General features: G+C 36.6%; 1 protein-coding gene across 1 annotated transcript in view; it reads left to right on the top strand.

Annotated features, from left to right (window-relative positions):
- The window catches only part of LOC118195464 (uncharacterized), a 210,775-nt gene that overhangs the window by 135,298 nt on the left and 50,112 nt on the right, over positions 1–25,365 (top strand). The window contains exons 5-9 of the mRNA XM_085807142.1: positions 8,875–9,034; positions 11,849–11,882; positions 17,198–17,348; positions 19,694–20,428; positions 22,071–22,271. Coding sequence (XP_085663268.1) covers positions 8,875–9,034; positions 11,849–11,882; positions 17,198–17,348; positions 19,694–20,428; positions 22,071–22,271 — 1,281 coding nt within the window. The remainder of the gene's footprint in view (positions 1–8,874; positions 9,035–11,848; positions 11,883–17,197; positions 17,349–19,693; positions 20,429–22,070; positions 22,272–25,365) is intronic.

Here is a 25,365-nt window from a genome sequence, read left to right as displayed (position 1 = left end):
ACTTACTACAATTAGTGAACATAGCTTTAGTAAGCTCTCTGTTCCTAGTCAGGTCATTGTATGTTTCCGAAGAAGGTTAGAAGAAACATTGAACCTGATAGTGGCGCCCGACGAAGAATAACCATGGCCGAATTTCAAGAAGAACCTGTGCTGCCTGCAGAAACGGCTCAGAATCCAGAAATGCCAGCTGCCGCTCTGGAAGGATTTGGGTACATCGTCCAGACCATGCGCGCTTCGATGAAACCAGAAGCAACGTTTAATGGAAACTCACAGGTAACCAGTTTTTTGGAAAAATTGGATGACCACTTCATGCTCTACCCCGTGCACGAGTTTCAAAAAGTTACCTTAGCTACCAGCGCTTTGAGGGGCCAAGCGCTTAACTGGTTCAAATGTATCGGCAGAAGTCTCTTGGGTCAAGCAGGAAGTCCCACCTATACTTACGAAAATTTCAAGACTGCCCTACTAAAAGCCTTCCCTGTTGTAAGGGATCGTGCGAAATTAGAAACAGAACTTTTCAGTATATATCAACAAAGAATGGAAAACCTCTCGAGCTTTATTTTAAGAAAAATTCACGTTTTCAAGCTCTTGTATGGAAACCGTCCGGATCCTGAAATAATTCAAGTGATTTTGCCGAGGTTACTACCCCAAGTGCAAGACTTTATTGAATTACGAAATCCGACTACACTGGAAAAGTTATTTGAGCTAGCAATGCAGTTTGAAAGTAGAAGAACGGCGGACGTCGAAAGAAGACGCCAATATCAACAGCGAAACCAATTTGGTACGCCAAGACTACAGCAAACTCAAGCACATGGCTACGGAGAAAAAGCGAATCAGTGGGCAAGGAAACCCGAGCATTCAAAAACAGCCGGCGAACGTCGACAGTTCAATAGCAACCCAGGAAAAAAGTCTCAAGGCCAGTGGAGAAAGAAGGAAAGCACCGAAAGGAAAATAATTTAAACTAAAACGGATTTCTACTGACGAGAGGGTGCGGAAATCTGAAGGCCACGAAAACCCCTCTTCCTACAAGTTAAATACAGTAATGGTGAAAAATTTAACTCTTCCGAAGATTGAAGTCTTGGTAAATAATATCCCGGCCACCGCACTCCTGGATACCGGCGCGCAGTGTTCCTGTGTGGCAGAAGTCTTTTTTAGAAAGTATTTTCGCAAATACCGCATATATAATGCGGATAATACAACAGTATTAGCGGCGCAAGGAGAACAATGTAAGTGCGTAGGTAAAGTACCTTTGTACATCCGTATCAAGGACGAACAAGTAAAGGTGATGTTTTTTATAGTAAAGAATTTGCAAGCAAATTTAATCCTAGGAATAGACTTTCTTTCAGACGCACAAGCTACACTGGATTTTAATGCAGCGTCCCTTAAGCTGACGATGAAACCAGTGCGTGTAGAAAAGGTTGAACCGCCAAGGTTAAATCTTGACCACCTGCCTAATGACGAGCAAGATAGAATCCGACAAGTGGTAAGTGAATTTGCTTCCTTATTTAGTGATATTCCAGGATTTACTCAGGTTACTAACCATAGTATTGACACCGGAGATGCATTGCCGGTTCGTCAAAAACCATACCGGTATGATAAGAATAAGGAAAAAATTATAGAATGGCATATTACCGATATGCTACGTAAAAAGATCATAACGCCTATCTCAAGTAGTTATGCTAGTCCGGTGGTTTTATGTAAGAAAAATAATGATTATCCTTTGGAGCATCCAAAAAGGTGGAGATTCGCTATTGATTACCGTAAATTAAATTCCATAACGAAATATCCGGTATATCCGTTACCGATCATAGAAGAAATTTTAAGGAACATAAAATCAACCAAATTTATGACGACTTTAGACTTAACGAATGGTTATTTTCAAATAGGGGTCAGGCCTGAGGACGTGCCTAAGACTGCTTTTATAACCAAGTCTGGCACTTATGCATTTTTGCGTATGCCGTTTGGCCTTTCAGGCGCCCCAGCAACATTTCAGCGATGCATGGACATTGTGTTAAGACCTGTTCTTGGAAAGTCCACATTTATCTATTTAGACGATATCATTATTACTAGTGATAATCTCGACCAACATATACAGGATTTAAGACAGGTGTTTTCTTTATTAAATGAGGCCGGTCTAAAAGTTAATGTCGAAAAGTGCAAATTTGCAGCCCCTGAATTAAAATATTTAGGTTACAAAATATCGCAAGAAGGGATCGAGACAGATGAATCAAAAATAATCGCTGTACAAAAGTATCCGACTCCAAACACGGCAAAGAAGCTCTCTTCTTTTCTAGGACTTTGTTCATATTATAGGTCCTTTATAAAAGATTTTGCGGCTATCGCTGAGCCATTGTTAAAATTAAAAAGGAAAAAGGCAAGATTCTCGTGGACGGCTGAAGCCAATAGTGCTTTCGAAAAATTAAAACAAGCATTAACGCAAGCCCCTGTGTTGAAATTTCCTGAAAAGGATGAAAATTTAGAAATTTCAGCGGATGCTTCGGATTATGCGGTAGGAGCGGTACTTTCGCAAAATCAGCAGCCCGTGGCATTTTTTAGCCGAACTTTAAATCAAACACAAAGAAACTATTCCGCGACCGAGAGAGAGGCACTTGCAGTTCTGTTAGCAGTGCAAAAGTTCCGAGTCTATTTTGGAAAGGCGCCGATAACAGTATATTCTGATCATGCGGCGGTAACTAGATTGTACTCAGGGAAAAATTTATCCCCAAGGTTAATAAGATGGGCACTCAAGCTGCAAGAATATAATCTGGTAATCAAGCATACCCCCGGAAAGGAAAATATCGTAGCAGATGCCCTATCAAGAATTAAAATAGATGAACAAGGTAATACTGTAAAGGTGGCAATGCTCACAGCATGTACAATAAATTCCCGAGAAACTGTAATAACCGAACTGGGTAAGGATCCTGAGTTTGGAAGCATTTATGAGTATTTAAAGGATCCTGAAAATTTTAGCCACCAAGATATTGTGGCGATAAGAAATAGGGCGGCCCATTACGAACTAATAGATGGTCTATTATTCTACACAAAAACTACGAATTCCAACAACGAATTTCGACCTGTTATCCCAGCTAGTCTTAGATTAAATATCCTGCAAGAGCTCCATGACAGCCCTTTAGCTTCTCATGCTGGTATTCGAAAAACCATCCAACGCGTACGCGAGGCAGTCTACTTTCCTGAACTGCAAAAGTTAACAAGGGCGTATGTCCAGTCCTGCCCAACATGTCAAGCCGTTAATTATATTAATTTCCGCCCGGCCGGGTTTCTAAATAGTATTAAATCCGAATTTCCAAATGAAATAATCGGCATCGATTTATTGGGCCCTTTCCCAAAAAGTCAGTTAAACAAAAGTCGCTATCTCCTTGTTATGGTTGATCATTTTAGTAAATGGACCGAAATTGTTCCCTTAAAACGAGCCTCCGCGAAATTAGTTACTGATTCTATTTTAAATAAATATATTTTAAAATACGGGGCGCCCCTAAAAGTTATATCGGATAATGGTCCTCAATTTGTAAGTAATATATTTGAAGACATGTGCCAAAAACTGGGCATACGTCATTTAAAAATGGTCCCGTATCGGCCGCAATCAAATATAGCGGAACGGGTCAACAGAAATATAGTGAAAATTATCCGTAGTTATGTTAAAAATTTTCATAAAAGCTGGGATAACTATGTCAATGAATTTGCTTTCGCCCTTAGGACCGCAAAACATGATACAACGGGCAAAACTCCTGCTGAGTTATTTCTAGGCAGAAAGGTTATAACACCGTTAGATAAACTATTTTATGTGCAACAAAGAGCCCCAGAATTTAAAATGGGTGATATAGAAAAACTAATAAAAGAAGCAAAAAAGAATACGGAAGTAGCACAAAGAAAACAGAAGTTATACTATGATCTGAAACGACGGGGAGTAACTTATAAAGTAGGGGATGAAGTTTTAAAAATCAAGCATTCACTTTCTTCAGCACCAGAAGGTAAAACTGCCAAATTTTTTCCACGCTTTGAAGGACCATATGTTATAGAAAAAATAACTCACGCTGTTGTAGTGTTAAAGGCAAGAAATGGTGAAACCTGTTCCGCAAATATTGATCAAATTAAACCCTACTTCGATCGTAATAAAATGAAAATCTTTTCAGATCTTTTGCAGGATCCGGTACGGCAGACACCGCAGGTACAAGTTCCAGAGGTGGGAAAACGACAAGTACAAGGGCAAGCCAATGAGAGACAGAAGCAAGTGAAAAGAAAATTGCCCCGCGGAAAAACTGAAGGTAAAAAAAAAAAGAAGCCGTTCCACCGTCCAGAAAACAGAGTGCACGAACACCCCCAGAATGAAGAAGGGAGAAGGACGACGTATGTGGAAAGGACCGGGAGAAAGGACGGCAACTATAACCCGGCTGTGAAACGGAAGATTGACTCATCCGACAGAACTCTCCGCAGCAAAAGTCGCCGAACTGCGGAAGGGCCATCAGCGGCGGAGGAAAAGTTACAAGGAAAATTTGAACGGCCAACAACGAGGTCCAAGCAGGATCACGACAGAAGTTTCCCGGTTCCACCAAGACCAGCTGCCTTCAAACGGCCAAGACCACAAGCAGAGCACAAAAGGAAGGTGTTCAAGGGTGGCCGTACTGGTGAAAAACGGAAGCTTCCAGAGGAAAGCACTGAAGGGCGAGCCCGTACAAGAAGGAGGATCAACCAAGCTACTATCTGCTATACCTTTATAGACTGGGCCCAGAAAAGGATGTCTGAATATTACAAAGATAAGTAAAATTTTATGTTACTTTACAAACTTAAGTTAATCTTCCATTCTTACTGCAAGTGGCAGATTTCAAGAAGTTTTACCTCATGCGAGGTCTACCTTTATCGCCAAAAGGGCGAGAAATGAGTTGTGACCGATTTTCTTATTATGTTTTTCAATTACTCGCGCGTAAAACTAAAGTTGATGTATAATAGCGTTGTGTAAAGACTTAAATATTGTAAAAAGTTATTGTATAAATTTTATTTAAAACATTCTAGCAAGAAAGAAGTTTTAGTCTGAAAGACTTTTTGAAATGTAGTATTATTTCAATGTAGAAAGAATTGGCACTTGCTTTGAAAAGAATAGAAGTTAACAATGTACTACTAATGTATGTTTTCAAATGTGTAAAATTAACGGCATGTTGATATGTTCTTGTATACATGTGAACTGTTATTTTGAATGTTAAGAAATACCGTGATATGGTAAAAGTGAAAGTAATGTTAAAAATTTGTTATTCGTGTGACTGTAAAGATTAAATCATGGTGAATATGTGTTAAAGGTTGAATGATGTAGTTAGGCTCTCTGACGCTACACTTTAGAGTTAGCCACTTTCAGAATAGTACCTCTGGGTTTAGAGTTGAAAGTAGGGTGTGTTAAGAGGTCTCGTATGTTGAATTTTAACACGTTAGTGTTTTGATTGTAGGAGGAAGTGTGGCACACGTAGACAGAAACACATACGTGTTTGGTGTTCTTTTACAACACATGTCAGAGAGCACGGGGAGAGATAATTAAAATAGTCATGAATGAAATAAGAATGTTAAGAGAAGTATATTCTATATGTTAATTGCAATGTCATTCTGTAACATTTCATTAAACTAGTTTTCCTTCCAGATCTCTGGAAGGAACCAGAATTGAATAAAGCTCCTGTTTAGATGCAGTACAGATGAAAAAAAAAAAAAAAAGATTGTTGTATATCCCGGGAGCTGCTATTGTAACAAATTTCTTTCTTTTAAATTTTCTAGTTTCTAGCTAAGTTATGATTGTAAAAGGTTGGCCTCGCGTTAGTTTTTAGAGCTAAAAGTTTTCAACAAGGTCGTTTTAGACCTCAGTTTCAAACAAATTAACTCTGGCGGGAAGTATGTAAGGATCTTAAGTTTTACTAACGTTTATTTTATTTTAAATCTTTACTATCACTTCTTATTTTCTACTTCCGGCCAGAATTATAAGCGTGAAGGATTTTATGCAAAGTTGTCTGGCGAACGCCAAGTATTTAAGTGTGGCCTTTTTGCCAAGCAGGAGAGAGGAAGCAGTGAGTTCGAAGCAGGCCGCTTACCTTAGAAGTTACGCAGTTGCTATTTGCCTTCCAGGCCAGAGGTTTTAATCCTCTTGATAAATTAAACGTATTGTAGTGTTCACAGTCTCTGTGCTACATACGCTTCCTGTTATTATAAGGCCAATCTTATTCTAAAGTTAAATTAGAGTTTAGTTTTATTTTTATACCTTTTACGTTAGACCCCGAGTGGAGGGTCATTGTATTCCGAAGTACGGAAGTCATTGTATATAAAAAAAAATAAAGGGTCTTGTATACCCTTCGTCTGTATCCTGTCTACTTACTACAATTAGTGAACATAGCTTTAGTAAGCTCTCTGTTCCTAGTCAGGTCATTGTATGTTTCCGAAGAAGGTTAGAAGAAACATTGAACCTGATAAAATCATTTCCATTAATGAAATTATAAGTGACTCTCCCTCCTTTCTGCATGCCTTCGTGGTGTAATGGCCAGCACACTCGGCGCGTATTCGAGAGTTCCAGGTTCGAGTCCTGACGAGGGCATTGCATATTTTTCATGTCTTCTGTTTAAAATAGCCTAATGTCGTTACAGTGGCGCCCGAACTAAAAAAAGGAGGGTACTGTAGATACATTAGGTATTTTTGAAGCAGGAAATAGGAAAAATGAGCAATGCCCTTGCTGGGACTCGAACCCCAGCGAGAGGACTCGACCTCTCGAATACGCGCCCATTGGGCTGACCATTACACCACGAAGGCAGGCTAAGAAGGCGTAAGGAATACCTTATAAAGTGAAAGGTCCAGCAGCGGCCAAGGAGTAAAATCTCTAACTACTGGTAGTTCAGGAATGAACTAGCTGCTCGGGAGTTTTTATGATCTTCTCTATTTGTAACGCGAGTACGAGCCTGTTTCCTTCAACAGTCCTTTATGAAGGCATCCCTTCCCGTATATAAGCCTTATAGCGTAAAGGCAAACCCGCACTACAAGAAGGCTTTAACTTAAAATAATCTATTTACCTATAGTAACTTTTAAATTCCTCATAATTTAATACAATGTTATGTTAATCTATTGGCAGATTACGCCGACCAGTTAATTCTCTCACACATGAATCATGCTTGCAGTTTTCTTTCACTTACCGTATGCTCATCTAAGTACTTCCTTGTCTTTCTGGAGGAAGCTTGAGAAATCTCAGAAAAATAGGAAAGGTTAATTAAGAATAAAATACTATTCTCCAAAGTAACGTAGCCGTACAGTTTCAAAAAACAAATAAGCAAGGGGAGGCTTTAATATGATCATAATTTTATTTTTGATTGGCATATAACAATAAACCAAAATAACGCTCTAAAATCATCACCTAAATTGCATTTAAATAGTGCTTCATAATAACTGGAATACCCACGGCTCCGCGAGTGGTTAAGACCACTGAATATTGGTTAGTTTTACTTGGGTTCTAGCCCAGACGAACGGTTGGCTGAATGGTTCAGTTTCGTGATTTTTCGAAAGTGTCACTGGTGTGTGAGCCAGTTTTCCTTAAAACGTCCTCTACAAAGGCATACCTTCTCTAGGAAACGTAATTCCTTATAAATGTTCCGCTTGGATTGTTAACGAAATCCTCTCTTTTAAAACAATACTCACTCTAAACGGAAAAAAATCTCCTATTTTGCTTTCATATTCAAAGAGCCCGCTTTCTGGATAGCATGAATTTCTTTAAATCTTTACTCTAATGACTGAAACTTCCACTTTTTAAATATTTTCGCAATAAAACTTGAGTATCGAAAGTACTAAAGTAGCTCTTAAAAATTTATAAGAACTGGACTTTATAGAAATAATGCGCCTGGAAAATAGTATGTAAAGGAAGGCATACAGATTTCATTATTTTAACAAAATAGTTCATAAATATAGTTCTTTTATTTAGATCTGAATATGGCATCCTTTCAACTTCCTACAGGCTTACCAGCGGCCAAGCGGTAAAATCGCTGAACACTGGTAGTTCGGTCTGAGGTTCGAATCCCGAGAACGGGCTGGCTGCGTGGGTGTTTTCGTGGTATTTCCCATGTGTAAAGTGTATACGAGCCAGTTTCCCTTACAAAGTTCCTCCATGAAGGCATTCCTCCTCTTAGGCAGATAGCCTTCGGGTCTTTTGCCGTAATGAAATAAACCAAACCACACCAATCGAACTTCCTACAAGTCGCAAATCATTCTACTAAATCGATTCTACTGAACGCATAAAGCATTTTTTTTTTTTTTTTTTTTTTTCAGTTTCTCAATTATAATGAATTACGTGTCTTTTATTTATTATTCTGTACTTGGATAAAGTATTTTATTTCTACAAATAAATTATACCAATTTTAATACTGGGCTATAACGTTGAGAGTTTCGGAGCGTATTAAATTTTTCTAACATTGATCTGAGGACAGTTATTAAGTTCTACCTTAGTTTCTTAAAAGTCACTTTGGTCAAATAAGTATTTTTAGTTCTGAACTTTTATTCTAAAATTTCTTGTCTAGGAGAATTATATGTTATTTCAAAGAAAGTAATTCTATTAAAAAAAAACATTTTAGAAGTAGTATAAATGTCCTGTTGAAAGAGGGAAAGAATTAATTTCGTTTTATATCTATACTATTGATAAGATTTCATTTGCATAAACTACATGAAAATCTATGCTTTAAATTAGGTTACAAATATCACCTTGTAAAGTAAATGTAATTAGCGAAAATTTAAATGTTTTTCGCCACATATTTCAAATCAGATTCTAAAGCTATGCAAGTTTTTTTTTTTTCCATAAATCGTTTTGCTATAAATAAAACGCAGTTAACGTTATTGATTGATTTATTTAAATTTCAGATTTCCATAAATGGAAGATATCGTTTCAAAGTTGTCGTAGAAGAGTTGCACAATTCAACAGACTTGGAATATCTGACTGCTGTCGTTGCTTTTGTGAACTGTACCATAATATCAGCGAAGTCTCTGAAAGATAGAATTCGCATTCGAAACGAGTACATCGGTGAGTAATCCCACTTTATTTGGTTGAATGCTGGTTATCTATGAAAACACAGAGAACCAGGAAGACTTTTATTTGAAAAATGTGACATACAATAGCTTGACTTGTTAAGGAAAAGTCGTTTTTCTATTACATTTCGTGGGTTTCAGAGACGAGATAAGATTTGTTAGTTTTGTTCTTTTATAATATAGAATCAGGAAATTAAGGGGAAAATCATATCAAGAGCTTTTAGAACGAACCTGCGAGAAGTATGTGACGTATACTTAAATATATGTGTGATTGAACTTTATGAAGGAGGAAACAAAAGTTAACAAGAACTGACATTCGTAGTGTTTTACAGTTTTGTACTGAATAACTGTACGCCTCAAATACCTCCCTTTTTTTTTCCATTCTTTAAATATTTTCTTTCATTGTTGAAAGTTACCTCATATAGTATATTAAGTACAGAAATATATTTTACGCACTGCATAGCTGTGGTGCCAGTGCTGTAACTAGGCAGGTGCAGAGGTCTTTGTTGCCTCAAAATGAAAGTTTTAGTACCGATGAACGTTGCGGATTTACAAATACATTTATTAAAATTTCGATTACTTTTTAACGTGTTTTTAGTTCACAAAAATGTGTAGAAGATGTTGATACCAAAAGTTGAATAAATGTAGTTTCTTACATTCATAAACTAAAACTAGATACATAACAGCTAAATAAAATGCTGACCGCATTTCCACCCCTTGAAACTATTAAATTCTTCCGAGGGAAGAAGAGCCCGTTTATTAAAAACCCCTGACCTAATCCTCATGCAGGACATTGGCTTTCCTATTACAATTTTAAAGAAATAAGGCATTTAAGAAATAAGGCAGTAGTTTGATTTATTTATTTCCCATGATTACATCGAATCTTATAATTGTTCATTTTATAATAGCGGAGAAATGTTTTCGAAGCTAACGAATAGGTTATAATTGCTTTTCGAGTTAAACTTGTTTAACTGCAAGCAATAAAATAGCTCTTACGAAATAATAAATCTGAAGTTGTCCTGTAGGTATGGTTATTCCATAATGAAAGTTCTGATAGATTTGTGCTGTCTTGGGATAATAAGGTAAAAATTAACTCTGCTTTGCGTACATTCTTTCTATTTCAAAAAAAAAAAATCATATTAACTCTTATTCAAAATAGTATTTCTGTTAGAATTGTTTTAAATTCCTAAAATCTTCAAGAAATACTAGCTAAGGAGAGACTATTGTGTTTACTTTCTGTATTCTGAAACTGATCTTCCAGAAATGCAAATCTTTTATGATTATTATAATTCATTTCTATTATGAAGCATCAAATTTCTTTTCGCCTATTAGCGCATTTTCAGAGAATCACTATACTACGCTAATCATTCTGTAATACAGCTTATTGAGATTAAAGTCAAGAAACCAAAACTTACCTGGTAGCGGTCTTTTTAATGAACATAATAGTTGCTGTTGTGTTGTGACTTGTCTCACTTGTCTGACAGTAACATCAGAACAAGCCCACGAAATTCAGCGTGGCAAGGACAGCAAGTTTGTGTCTGTCGTTGGCAACAGCCTTGAGCACCATACAGGTGACAGTAGGACTTCGCTTAGTTCCGCCCCAATTTCGAAGGAGAGCACCCCGGGAGGGATGGGTCCTAAGGTCTCCCTCGCCTGTTTCCCTACCATCAACCTCTCGAGAGGGCTTTCAGCTCGCCGCATATTTAGAGTGCCCCTATGCCACATAGATATTATACATTTACAAACATCCATGCCTTCTTCAGTATTCGAACCCGGGCCCTTCGGTATCGTAATAGGCTTTCCTAACCACTATACCACACAATAGTTAAAATGTGACAATTTGTAATAGTATAAGGTATTTCTCCCACCTTCTTGGTATGCCTTCGTGGTGGGGTGGTCTGCACGCTGGGCACGTATTCCAGAGGTCCGTGGTTCGATTCCTGATAAAGGCGTTGCATATTTTTCATCTTTCCTGCTTCCAGAATACCTAATGTATCTACAGTGGCGCCCGAACTAAAAAGGTTGTGGATGATGATTCTCCTCACCCAGTATTTGGCGATTGGTTCCCCTAAAAATCCCAGTAGCCTTTTAAAAGGGGGGGTATATAAGGTATTTCTCCCGCTTTCTTGGCATGCCTTCGTGCTGTGGTGGTCTGCACGGTGGGTGCGTATTCCAGAGGTCCGCGGTTCAATTCCCGGCGAAGGCGGTTGCTCATTTTTCATCTTTCCTTCTTCCAAATTACCTAATGTCTCTATACAGTAAAACATCAAAGCACACTTAACATGCGCATTAAGCATTTTCTTTTATTTTAATATTAAATTTTCTATGTTGAAGATCAGACCAATAACTTATTAAGCGAGCTGATATAGTTCTCATTAGAATTAGCCATTATAGATTCTTTGCATAGCTGAATGCACATGCTGTAGGCAAATATCAGGTGAAAGCATTGCTCATTCATGTCCTTCAGCGGCAAAAAATCCTAATGTCTCTACAGTGTCACTTTTTATGAATTCGAAAATTCGCTGTTGCTGCCTTTCTTGGTCAAATTTATTAGTCGCGACTAAAAAACATGCCTCGTCAACAAGTAAATTAAACTCAATACTTTTTTTAATAAATTCCTAGTTTTAAACATTAGTTTTTGTTGTCTTTCTTTCAGAAAGGTTTTCTTATTCCCTGTTTTCTATTTTTTTTTAAATTTATTTTTATTTTCTATATTTCTGTCATCTCGTATTTAGACTTCATTTTACAAGTTATGATGATCATTACTTATTAGGGAACGTATATTTAACTCTGTTTTCTATCATTGCAGGTTTAAAGATTTTGGATGAAGTTTCTAAATTAAGGTAATGTAAAAGTTTCTTCGTAAAATATAATAAATTAGTCTCAGCTGCATTCATATTTAATTCCTGTTTATAAAATTCAGAATATTTAGAACATTGAAATTTAACACTTAAAGTAATTTCGAAAACAATGTTATGAAAAGATAACTTTATAAGCAAATATATTATTTGGACTACTTTATGATGGCAAAATATGCTATGTTCACAGAGAGTATTAATGATTTAAAGTAAAAATGCTCGGTATTTCTTCCATGGGTTTTGGTAGTGTCTTTGTCAATCCATTCAGTTAAGTAGTTGGAGATATCGGCTTACGGATACCGGTAATTATGTTTTATCATTCGATATCTTCTTTCAAAATCCTGACTATTTTACTGAAGTAATTAAAAATTTTATCATTCCGAATTTTGTTTGGTTTTTACAGTCTCTTTCTCTGTATACATATACTGGGTAATCCAAAAGTAACAGAAATAGTAAAAGTTAATTAATTCGAAAAGTATGGGCAGTAGCAATTTGCAAATTCTTTTTTTTCAACATATGACAACAATGCAGACTAATTTTAAGCGTCCTGTAGACTTATAAGTTATTTCTCCCGCCTTCCTAGCGTGCCTTCGTGATGTAGTGGTTCTGCACGCTGGGTCGGTATTCCAGAAGTCCGTGGTTCGATTCCCGGCGAAGGCTCATTTTTCATCTCTCCGGCTTCCAAAAATTACCTAATGTCTCGAGTAAAATTACCTAATGTTACAAGTAGTAACTTTCGCTTAATGGAGGTGTAACCATGCATAAGTTCCGCATCTGAACAAAACAGAACCCACGTGAAATTTGGTTGACCGCTTTGCATACGCCAAAGATGGCAGCATGTTTCGGGTTCACTATATCATTAATTACAGATCCCTTTTTCTTTGAGGATGTCCGTAATGGGACATTTCAAATTGTTCCTAGAATAATTAAGCGTTATACAGCACTTTTAAAATCACAGCATTCGTCCATGCAAGAGAGGCATGTGCTCCATAATGTAACATTCATGTAGGCGCACTCTCCTTCGCACAGTTCCTGTCCAGCATCTGTTGCGTCGATATTTGACGATGATCGTGCCCTCAGTCGCTCATGCCCACACAGGTCTCCAGACTTTACAGCTTTTAACTTTCGGTTATGGGGCTACTTTAATCACAGGCGTTTGGTCGAAGTTATTAGTCATATTAAAGGAAGTTATTTGCCATTATATTACAGGAATTACAAGTGAACCCTCTTCGATGCTGTGTAGAGTGTCGTGCCTCGTCTAACAGCCGTTCTCACGAATGACTGCTGTCACGCCTGAACATTTATAATCTTAGATGTGTTGCTAACTGTACTGCGTCATCGTACGAATCGGTAGATGTGACATATATGTATTGGAAACGAAGCGCTGCCGGTTGTTTTACTCCGGAAATGCAGCTAAAAGAGTAATCAAAAAACGGTAAGCTGTGGCCGGCCTCTGGTCCTGATGCAAGCTGTTATCCGGCTGGGTACCGACTCGTAGAAATGGCGGACGTTTTTCTGTGAGATTGCTTGCCATACACGTTCCAACTGACAAGTTAGATCGGTGATTTCCAGAGACAGTCGGTGTCACCTGCTCATCATAACCTAAACGCACTCTAATGGGAAAGAGATCTGTAGATCGTGCCGGTCAAGGAAGATTTGAAGAAGCAGAAATACAAGCAGTAGAAAGGCGTGCCATGTGCGTTCGTTCATTATCCTGTTCAAATGTAAACCCATGGGTCTGTGAAAGGAAGGACAACACTCCTGGGCGTATAATCTTTTCGACGTACTGCAGTGCTGTAATATTGTCACGTATGACAGCCAAAGGGATACGGCTATCAAATGAAATGGCATCCCATATCATAAATCCTCATTGTCGGCTGTGTGGAGAACAACAGTCAGGTGAGTATCCCACGGCTGTCCCGAAAGTCTCAGGTCTTCGCTAGTTATCGGGTCTCATTTCGAAGCGAGACACATCGCTGAAAACTGTTCTATTCCGCTGCTTGAGATCCTAAGTCTAATGCACCCGATACCACCGTAAAATGTCCCTCGCGGTGCGCAGTGGTGAGGGGTAGTCCGCGTAATAGCTTCCGTGACCATAACGTTGCCTATCAATGGCCATTGCAGTCACTGGTACTCCGGTTACACGTCGGATAGTTGATAAAGACGCATCAGGGGCTGTGAGCGACGATCGGATGATCACTTTGTCCTCACATTCTGTCGTCGCTCTTGGTCAACCACTACCTTCTTAACGCTCTGTATGGTTCAGTACATGGCCATGGTTCGCCCATTCCTATCATTATCATCGACCCAAATATCTAGCGATCCTGCAATTTGACATTTCATTAGTAAACTTGCACGTACTCTCTCAAATGGTTATATCTGCTTATACTGTTCGCGAACGCGACTGCGAGGAACTGGTAGAGTCCAAAATCGGTGGAGAGAACCGCATTCGCATGGAAGTTATGGTTTCGCATTGGAATGTTCTCTATTGTATGCATCTGGATGCTCGGTTGAAATGCGCTGAAGCTCCAGCTAATTAGTCGCTGGCCGCGATTCTTCATATTGTATATACATATATGCGTGTTACTTAAACTGAACAGTTATTTTAATTGCACTTAAGCTGTAGCTGTTTCTAATTTCCTTACATCTTTTATTAACCTGGGTTCGAGCGAGCCGAAAGTCCTCTTCGAGTGTTTTGGCATCAGAGGAAGAGGAATGACAAGTCCTCTGATCTGTTTCCCGGTGTACTGTACCAAAACAGGAACGGAGGTGAACAGTTAGTGTTGTAGGTCTATACCTGTGATACCACTTCGAGAAATTCCTGCTTCTCACACATTTACTCCTGTCCTCTCATGTAACTGCAAGATGCAGAATAGGGCTCACTTTATTGTTATTTTATTCAAATGTTAGTAACACTTATTCTGAGTTGATTATTGACTACATTTTACTGCATTTGCTCATGCTTCATGAGATATGATATAGCGTTCTATTTTGCGATGGCTTCATATAATCGCGTTAAGTCTTGGAACACTTTGCCCGTGGATTGTAGCACTGCACTACACACACACACCTACATACACATATATACATGCATGTAATGCGTTACTAATTCTGTACAGTAAATTGCTCACTTTGACTTCTGTTTTCATTTCTCTCCTCTTTTACGATGCAGCAGCTAAGTTTACTTTCATTTTTTCCTTGGCTCACTAAAGTATTGCATACATACAATATTTCTGCCTTATTGCGTAAGAGTTTGAAGCATATTGTCTTTATTACAGTAATAGGTAGTATGCTGCGCCTGCTTTTGGAATCAAGGCATCATTTTGTTGAAAATAACGATATCGAGCCTCCTCCAAAATGTGTATATGGCCAGAAAGCGGGAAGACTGCGGACAATAGAAACTGTCTCCTATATACTTACATTCTCTAGTCAGACTATTATATTTCTTCATTCTCGGGAAAAATTATTTTTCTGACATGCTTCTCGTTCCAGGAATAATGATGATGTAGTACCTATCCTTGTACAGACATTAGGTATTTTTTGAGGCCGGAGAGATGAAAAATTAGCAACGCCTTCGCCGGGAATCGAACTGCGGACCTCTCAGTTACGCGCTGAGCGTGCAGACTACTACACCACAAAGGCTCGCTAAGAAGGTGGGAGAAATACCTTATATCATAAGCAATGAAAGGCATTCCTTTCTTGTGCTGTTGTAGCGTAAACAGTCAGCTTACCGAGATGGTAGTTTGAAGGTCCTGTGCTCAGCTCCGAACAATGATGCATCGATATTTCAACAATACCTTTCTCCCGAATTCTTCTTTTCATCACATCTGGTGCGTGGATTAAAATGGCAGTTGATAATTCATCATTAAACTAGGGTTAAGTGTGTGGTGTCGTCTGTTCTTCCTCAGTTGTCTTCAATAGGAGAAATGTAAGGAATTAAATGCTTTTTTCCCATGTGTTCCCGTTTTTAAAGACTTATCTCTTCTTCTCTGTACGACATTTTTAAAATTACATATACAATATATATTTATGTAAATATTTTGAGTTTGATGTTCCTTTAAAAAAAAGAAAAAGAAAGAAAAGGAAAAAAAGAGCTAATACGCTTTTGAGAGAAAGACCATAACTTGCGTATGAAAAGGTTACAGTGCCAAATCCGTGGTCTAGATCAGGCATATCAAACTCAGTATCTCAAGCGCGCCAGTTCGCGACTAGTGAGGGCCGAAAGAAATAAAAACATCATTTCCAAACTTAATAGTGTGTTTGAAAAGTGAGTGAAAACATAAAATTTAATCTAATACAGTAATTCCTTAAGAAATAATAGGAACATAAGGGAGAATCAGAGTAACAAATGGATACCTAAGTTTTTTAACTGACATCTAGCATTCTTTCCCCTGTAACCGGCTTTCCGATATCCGGAAACATGCTGTTCGCGCTTCGGAAGAGAAGTTAGCCGAATGTCGGTTAATCTAAATCTTGATTGAGCCGTGTTCGTTTTATAAGCGACAAAAGTTGTACATACTGTTATGTACTAGCGAACATGTAAATCACATACAACTGAAAGTTTCGTATTTCTGGGAAACATAGATGTAAAAACCTGTAAAACACGGGCATACCCACATCTCTGAATTTGTGCAACTTGCTTCTCTGAACTTGTTTCGTACTTAGCACAAACTGGGAAGTGTTCCAAGTCAAGGTTTTTTTGATGGAATTCCAATATTTATTAATATGTTATTATAATTATATCACTTTTCTTATTTTCTTGAAATCAACCTATAAGGTATTTCTCCCGCCTTCTTCGCATGCCTTCGTGGTGTGATGGTATGCCCGCTGGGCTCGTATTCCAGAGGTCCGCGGTTCGATTCCCGGCGAAGGCGTTGCTAATGTTTCATCTTCCCTGATTTAAAAAATACCTAATGTCTCTACAAACCGAAGGCCTCAAAAAATTGGTCAAGGGCCGCAAGTTTTACACGCCTGCTCCAGAGTCTCTGTTTTCGGTGTTGTAGATAAAACATGGTTATCAGTACCTCTTCTAACAAATGTTGAATAAAACTCAAAATGCGAAATTATTACCTTAATTTAAAAGCTAGCTTATTGAGTTAATTTGATTAATCCCTCAAATTTTCATTACTTTTAAATTTCTTCAGCTGTTGAAGTTCGTTATTATTAGAGTGAAATCCTTCATATTTCACTGGCGAGTAAAGTTACATTAATTACTCATTCAAAACTTATGTACTTTCAAAATGCTTTACATGAAAACTATGTTTTCGAAACTGTTAATGAATTTTCTTCTTTATTTGCAGATCAAGATTTTCAGATAGCCCTGAATGTGATTTGTTAGTTCAATTGGATATCTTCGACGAGCATAAATATTCAGATGAAAGCCAACTAGTTGGACCTAATGGAGTGGATCTAAACAGTCATCAAGATGTTTTCTATGCCATACTCAGACAGGTAAGATACAGATGATACAAATCCTTTTTATTGCCTTCTGCATAAAGTAGAAAAATACAATAACGATGTAAAACGTTTTAGCATTCTTTCATCATAAAATGCCTCTTAGGCTTTTATGAATTCCATTTTTTAACTTTTAAACATTCTAGTTATAAAGAAATGTACTGCTTTTATAGCTTTTGCTGTCATTCTTCTGCATTAGAAAATCTGAATCTTTTCTCATTTTAATGAATTGCCCCTCATGCAATTACATTACATTAAACCAATTACATTACATTAAACCATGCTTACATTACATTAAACCACAGCAAACTACGACCCGCGGACCAAATCCGCCTCGACGCCTGTTGTTATCAGGCCTGCTGCTTAATATCGTTTTCACGTGATAAAATGTTGAGTAAATCAAATTACGCGATCTAACGCAACTACCGATTATCAAGTTGAGATGTTGTCAATAATGACACATGTCTTGCTGCTGGGTGTCATAGTCGCATTTTGTTGTCTGCCGTTATCGTAGAACAAGGCATTGGCAGTTCTGTCAGTTTTGTTTTAGCGGTACTCGTAGTATTTATTGCCTGTCACGTCTATCCACGCTCACTGTCTATCGACGCTCTATTTTCAATTTTTTTTATTACCCACCATTTCCATGTCGATTGTCGAGTTTTAAAACAGAATAGAGTGAGATAAACGTACAATACCCTCGTTTGGATTCGCCCTTCTGATTAAGCGTCGGGAGTGCTTCCAATTACACCACGAAGGCTAGCGAAAAGAAAATACCTTAAAGGGCGACAGGACATAAGGGGACTCAGTCGTCAAATTCTAGTGGTGACGAATTATCGTCCGCCACCTTTTACTTTGGGCGCTTCCGTTGAATCTTTTAGAATTTTTCAACATCAGGAACTGAAGAAATGCGCAAAGCCCTTGCCGGGATTCGAACGCTAAACCTCCTGATTGCTGGCCATATATGCTATCCAGTTACTTCCCCCGAAGGTGGAAAGAAGGGAGCAAATACCTTATAATTATCAGCTAGATTATTTAGAAAATGTTTTAAAAATTGAAAAAAAAATTGTTTTAAAGAATTTGTAAAAAAATTTAAGAAATACTTTTTTCTTGAAATTCTAGCCAATAAAAAGAGAGTACTAATACCTATTCATGCGTTTGGTACTGACAGTAAAATATATATATTTTTTTAAACTAACCTAAAAACTTATGTTCTGTGAGTCACCAGAACGTAAATAAGATATATTTATTCGTGTATATAATCCATATATATATTTCCATTACGCAAATCAGACGCTATCTAGCCGTTCCTAAGAATTTTTCCAGAACTTTCCGTTTACTTTTGTTCGACAAGAAAGATCACATAATCGTTCTATTGCTCTTTGACGATACATTAATTCGTTGTGTCACAGAATATTACACAGTATTGAATTTTTAATGATAAAATTATTTTTTCTTCATATTGATGAAACACATGTGCAGGATTACTAAAATTTATGAAATTATTGCACTGAATGACAAATACAAATTGCGAAGTAATGCTAAAGCCGAGGGTGCTAACTGTGAGATTTAAAGATGGTGTTAATTAATGAAGTCAGTTTTATAACATCATAATTTTTCTTTCAAATTTTGATGAAATTGTGTTCTTTAATCTAAATGATTTTTAGTTCGGATATATTTTTGTGAATATTAGGTTAAACATCTTGTGAGAATCCTAGGCAAGAAATTTTTATTAAATAATTTCTTTATTATTAGTATTTAAAGCAACCTCTTCTTTTTAACACCGCAAATCATACATGTATTAATATAAAATTTGGTATTGGGATATTATATATAAATACAAAATAATAATCGATTTTAAAAATCCTTTACTAAAACTCTAATTTATCTTTTGGACTATTTTAGAATCATTTACATTCATCGCAGGTTTTTCATACGACTATATGCCGCGGTACTGCAGGTACGAGCAAAAAATTATAAATATGAATGTTTTACCTAAATATCCATCACTGATGTCCTCATTATGAACGAAAATCTGCATGTGTAATCATGAACACCAAATGTAGACCTGTTATTTAAATATTTATATTATACAACAATGTATTATACTTTCAAACAAAACACACTTTTTATTCATTAAGAAAAATTTCAAGGAATACTTTTAGCTCAATTAGGTTCCTTGTGTTACAGTATTATCTTCTGTAAAATAATGACAATTTTCAATTAATACAAAAAGACAAAGAAGATTAATTATGATATATTATGCATAGATGTCTTGATTGTTTCTAATATTAAATGTATTAAAGTTGAAACAAGTGACCATTTCTTTAAAATATGCTTTTCAGGTGACTGAGACTCCTCTGGAGATACCGTTTCTTAACATTCTACAGCATCTTCTTCGGGTGGATACTTCCTTGCCAGTTTCCGATATAATCTGGGATGCTGCAGAAAAGCTAGTGCATCGTGCAACTCTTTGCGAAACCAAAGAAGACACTGAAAAACTCCTCAAGACACCAAGCTACCATCACAGTTTGAATAAACTGCTCAGAGGGCTTCAAGAAACTGGAGGCCGTTGTCAGTGTTCCTGTCATAATAATGGAGAAAATACGTGTGTCACCATGGAAGGGCGAACCCGAAAGCGAACACCTTTACAACTGTCTTTTGGTACGACAGACGGATCAAGGACACCGGGTATACTTAGTCCTGCCAATTCATCGATGGCTTTCAGTCCTGAACTTTTGGCATCCCTCTCCAGAGCAATTTCACCTCCTCCAAGAGTTCCGCCGGCTCCTCCACCTCCACTTAATGCTGGAGCTCCACCTGCACCACCACCACCTCCACCTCCGCCTCCCCCTCCTCCAGGATCCAATGCAACTTTGCCACCACCTCCTCCTCCGCCTCCAGCACCCCCTGGTCTCCCACCACCACCTCCACCTCCTCCAGGAACTATGCCCAGTACAACCGTGAAACCCTCAACTCCGACCGCAGAATCTCAAGCAGTAAAGCTCCCTCAACAGTTTACTCCCAAGCCAAAAAACAAGATGAAATCCTTAAACTGGACAAAAATTCCAAGTAACAAGGTGAGAATGTTTTATAGACATTCTCATGTATTTGCGTTATTTAATTAAACGTACAAATCTTAATCGGCTTTAATTAGTAAAATGCAAAACTCTCTACTAAATTTCTATTAATTTTTAAATATCGGCGATTCTTTGTAACTGAACAGGCTTCTTTGTAAGTGAATCGATCACAATAACAAAAAAAAATATAAACCAAATTAGTAACGCACAGACTGCTGTAGCTGAAGGAGTAATATGAAATACTCCAAATTGTGTATGGTATAATACAATTCTAATACGCTCTTCCGTTTCCTTGTTACATATGTTCTAGAATTTGGGGAGTTGTGATTTGAAATTTCTAAATTCGATATTCATTTTTCACTGCAAAATTAGCATCAATGTACTCTACCCCCCCCTAAAAAATAACTTCCTCGAAGCAATATGGACAGAAATGTTTCCTAATTTCTTCTTTTCAGTTAAGAAAATGCGTATTCTTAACATAAATATGAATTCGCACTTGAGCACTTAACGTTTAGACTGCGAAACACTAACTTTTAGACTGCGAAAATTCATAAATCCCCAGAAGTGCAGAATCCTGACAATCTGAAGTGTACCTCATTTTTGTGAATAGGGCCTGAAGAACGTCTTTTCGTGTTAAAGAAGTGTAAGTATACCCTACTATTTTTCAAACAAAAACTAGGTATTCTGCTAAATTTGTCAGGTAAATATTGAAAACCTTAATCGGTACTTTAGATTTTAACTCTACCAATTGATTCCTGAGTATGGAAACCCAAAGAAAAACGGATTTTCTTAGTGTATTTAATGATCGCCACAGCTGTAATTTTCTGCTATGATACAAAACTCTAAATTCGGAGTTCCAATTGTGAGGCAAAGGCAGTAAGGAAATTCTAAATTTATTGCTTATAAAAGAATATTCTTTTAAGAGCAATTCCTTTATTATTCCTTTAAGAGCAATAAATTTTGCATTGTTGGGCTTATAAAATTTGCTTTTACTAAAGTTTATAACATTTGTTATGTCATCACCTAATCACGTACTTCCTATTCTATAGAATAAAACCTCAAATAATCAATTGCTTTAGCAGAATACGGTTCGACGAATTACTAAAATCTAAATTCGTGAAACTGGCAAATTAAATTTAACTCTCAACTTAGCTGAAATTTTTTTAACTGATTTTTCATGCTTAAAAAATTATTTTAATATATTTTCAAAACTTAGACAGAAATTTTTAATTGTTTTATAAATTTTAAATGTTGAACTCTTAGGAATTTCAAATTTAGTTGAAATCTGCTGAATGTTTTTGAAAATCATGTAGAAAGAAAACTATGTTTAATAGTCTAGCTTTGCAATTAGATAATATCGATAATAAATATATGGATGTATATATGTGGAGGCAATTTCCCCAGAATTTGGTTTCGTGTTTGAGTGATGGATTTTATCTAAAACTTACCTCTTGAAACATATCATTTATATAATAAGATTATCCATTCAAATGATTATTTTAAAAGCAATTTACCAACTACTTTTTTAAGTATATTTTCATGAGTAATGCAATCAGAATTTCTCAATTAACTGTGAGATAATTTAACTCGAGTATATTTTCCATGTAAAATTTCTTCCATTCATTTAAATTTTCTAACTTAGGTTGTAGGTAAAAATAATTTGTGGTCGCTTATTGCAAAAGCTCACGATGGAAGCCCGAACGACTTGGACTTCGAAACCATTGAAGGTTTATTCTGCCAGCAGAGTACGATGCTCAATGGACAAGCGTCACCAAGGCTAGGAAACAGATCTGACAAGAATGGAAAAGACAGCTTGGATAGAAAAAAGAGAGAATCCTCTGAGGTGAGTGACTAGAAAGTAATTACAAATCTCAAACCAGACAAGCCTGAAGGCTGAAATCATAATATGTGACATTATTTGCAAAGAATGGGGGAGTGAATGAAGCCTAGATTAACTGGTCTCCAATCCTTAAATTGCTTAACTGCACGTAGCGTTGGTTTTTCAGCTTTAGAACTGAGACAGATACTATTTATTATTCGTATAACGTTCAGTAAGGTAATTCGAAACCGAATCTCACATTTGCGTTCACGAGTTGTACTCGTAAAAACGCAACTATTTTTGTTTTTTTAAATTTTTTTTAATGTCCTTTTCGTACAAATACGCGCAAATGTTTTTTGACTCCTGAACTAATCATTATACGAGCTATTATACGTATAATAGCAAAGTTGAGCAAGAATAAGTAGAGATGGTATTCATGTCGCCAAAATTAAAAATTTTATATTGTAATTAAATTTGCAGGGAAATTAAAATCCAAAAATTCTGCCACTTTGTAGAGACATGAGGTAATTTTTTTAAGCAGGCAAGATGAAAAATGAGCAACGCCCTCACCGGGAATCGAACCACGGACCTCTCGAATACGCGCCCAGCGTGCTGACCACTACACTGCGAAGGCATGCTAAGAAGGCGGGAGAAATACTTTATATACTCCCCCACTTTTAAAGGGCGACCCAATCGCCAAATCCTGGGTTTGGAGAATCATCATCCCAACGGGAAATCCACTATATCGCCTATCGCTAACGAGAAATCCACTGTATCATCTGTCGCTAACTGCTTTTGCTCCTCGGCTGTTTATGTCCACTGTTTAGTAAGCCGTTAGGTATCAATTACTATTATAACTTGTTATTTATTCAAAGGTAAAAAACATCCCCTGAGTGAAAAAGGAAAAAATAAAATAATATTCATTAATTAAAAATTGGTACTCTTCTGTTATCGGGACCGGATTCAGAAATGTAAGTATGTATGCACGTGTGTGTCTGTCTGTGTGTATATATGTGTGTATACACGCACATACATACGTATGTACATATATACCCGCATACATAAACACGTACTTCCATATATACATGCGTACAAATATACATTTTTGGACCCGATCCCGATAACAAAGAGTACCTAAAAATTAATTGTTCAACATTTTTCATGTGATAAAATTGCACATGAGAAACACTGACATAGTTTGTAGAACAGAAGTAGACAGGCATTCTTTATATCACTGAGTGTACATTTAAATTAAATTCTTGCTTTGTGCTTGTAATTTTTAGGTGTAAATTGTTCAGATACTTTCGAATGTAATTCAATTTAAGGTTTAGAATTGGATTTTAAAGTAAGTAAATTGGTTAAATTCAGAAGATAGTTTTGCTTTTGATATTGTTTGTTTACACGTGTAAAAGAGAGCAAATAGTTTTAGTTTATTTTTAATAATTTCCAGTGCATGCTAAAATTTAATACGCGATTTAAATTTTAATGGAATTTATTCATTAATCTTATATCTGGTCAGTGGTTGGTTCAAATTATAGTAAGGTAATACAGTGGATTATAGAAGGATCTCTTTCCCTAAAAATATTTGTTTTATTCTGCCTTGTACTTACATAATATGTGCATTCGTATAATAGAAAATTTACGCAAATAATCTAACTCAGTCGGTTTCTTTGATTGGCTTAGACGGAAATACATAACGTTAAACGATTTTAATCATTTGAACACTTTTAGTTTTCTTATTTCCCTCTACTTAACTGTGTATACAATCGTATAAATTTCAACTCTGAAAATCCTTTTCTAAAATCTTTAATTACGTAAAGGTTTTAGAAAGTGATAGTAAAATTATGACTATACAATAGATAATAAGATACATTATTAATTATAATAAGATTGTTCAAAATCTGTAAAGATTTTAAATAATTCGTGGTATAATTGTATTCTTTGAACAAAATATTTTTACGACGAGAAGTTTTTTCCCCGGGTGTAAATAATTGGTTCAAATATGCATTGACAAGAGTTCTCTAACCTATCGACAATACCATTGTAGGATTTTATGTTTATTAAACCTGCATATCTTTTTTTATTACCACTTCTACTTTCGTTAACTCCCACTAGGATGCAAATTAATCAACGTATATAAGCATAGATTTCTTGAGTTTGAGAGAGAGAGATTGCGGCAGCTGTCACTGGCTGGTTACTCTGTTACGACTTCTTACTTCTCTTTTCCTGCAGAGGGCAAGCATTTCATTAGACTCGAAATTTTTCCTATACATGGAACTCATCTTCCAGCCGCAAATATTTAATCTTTGATGATGTAGGGTACGCCTATTTACCATGTAATTGAAATGTCGTTGATCTACTTGATTGATTAATTAGCTTTAGCTTCTCAAATATTTAGAGCCTGGGGCCAAATTTTATTTAGGCGCGTGTTGTAATTCATATTTTGACTTCAAACTTTCTAGTTTACTTTAACTAAAGTCTACTTAATATTTACTAAAAGTCAGGCGGACGTGATAATACATAGATTTATTTTAAAGTTTCATATAAATATAACATATTTCATATAATATAAACTTTAGTTTTGTGTACTGTACTTAAAATGTAAGACGGGATGAAAAGTCCGTCTGTGTACGATTCTTGACTTTACGTGCTGCCATTTAGAGTAGCGTCGAACCGTACAATCCGAATAGCCGTGTAAATGATGTTGAGCAATTTCTTTTGTTGGCGGAAATCATGAGCAATTATCATTGCGCCTTGCGTGTATATGTCGATTTTCTCGCATACGAATGTAGAGATTCCTGTATTAATCTGATCGCGATCGGCAGAGCGCCCTCTATCGGTGAAAATGTAACCTAAATATTTATCCAGTCAAAAGAATTCATCTACCTTTTGGCCTGTGCGTCATTTTCTTGCAAACTTACCACCTGTTAGATTTTCAGACATCTGGTTGACTTATATAAAAATTTTAAATACTTGTGAACTTTTAATGTTACTAAAACTTAACGTATTTTCTAAAATATTGACTGCTGTTAGTTTACAAACGAAGCAAGTGAAATCTTTTTCAAAGCAGGAAAAATGATATGTGTGTTTCTTACACTGTGAAAGGCTACATCGAATG

The sequence above is a fragment of the Stegodyphus dumicola genome, chromosome X1, assembly GCF_044657685.1.
Source record: "Stegodyphus dumicola isolate Sdum_Otavi_A_Nest chromosome X1, ASM4465768v1".
NCBI lineage: Eukaryota > Metazoa > Arthropoda > Arachnida > Araneae > Eresidae > Stegodyphus > Stegodyphus dumicola.
This window is presented reverse-complemented; position numbering and strand designations above follow the sequence as displayed.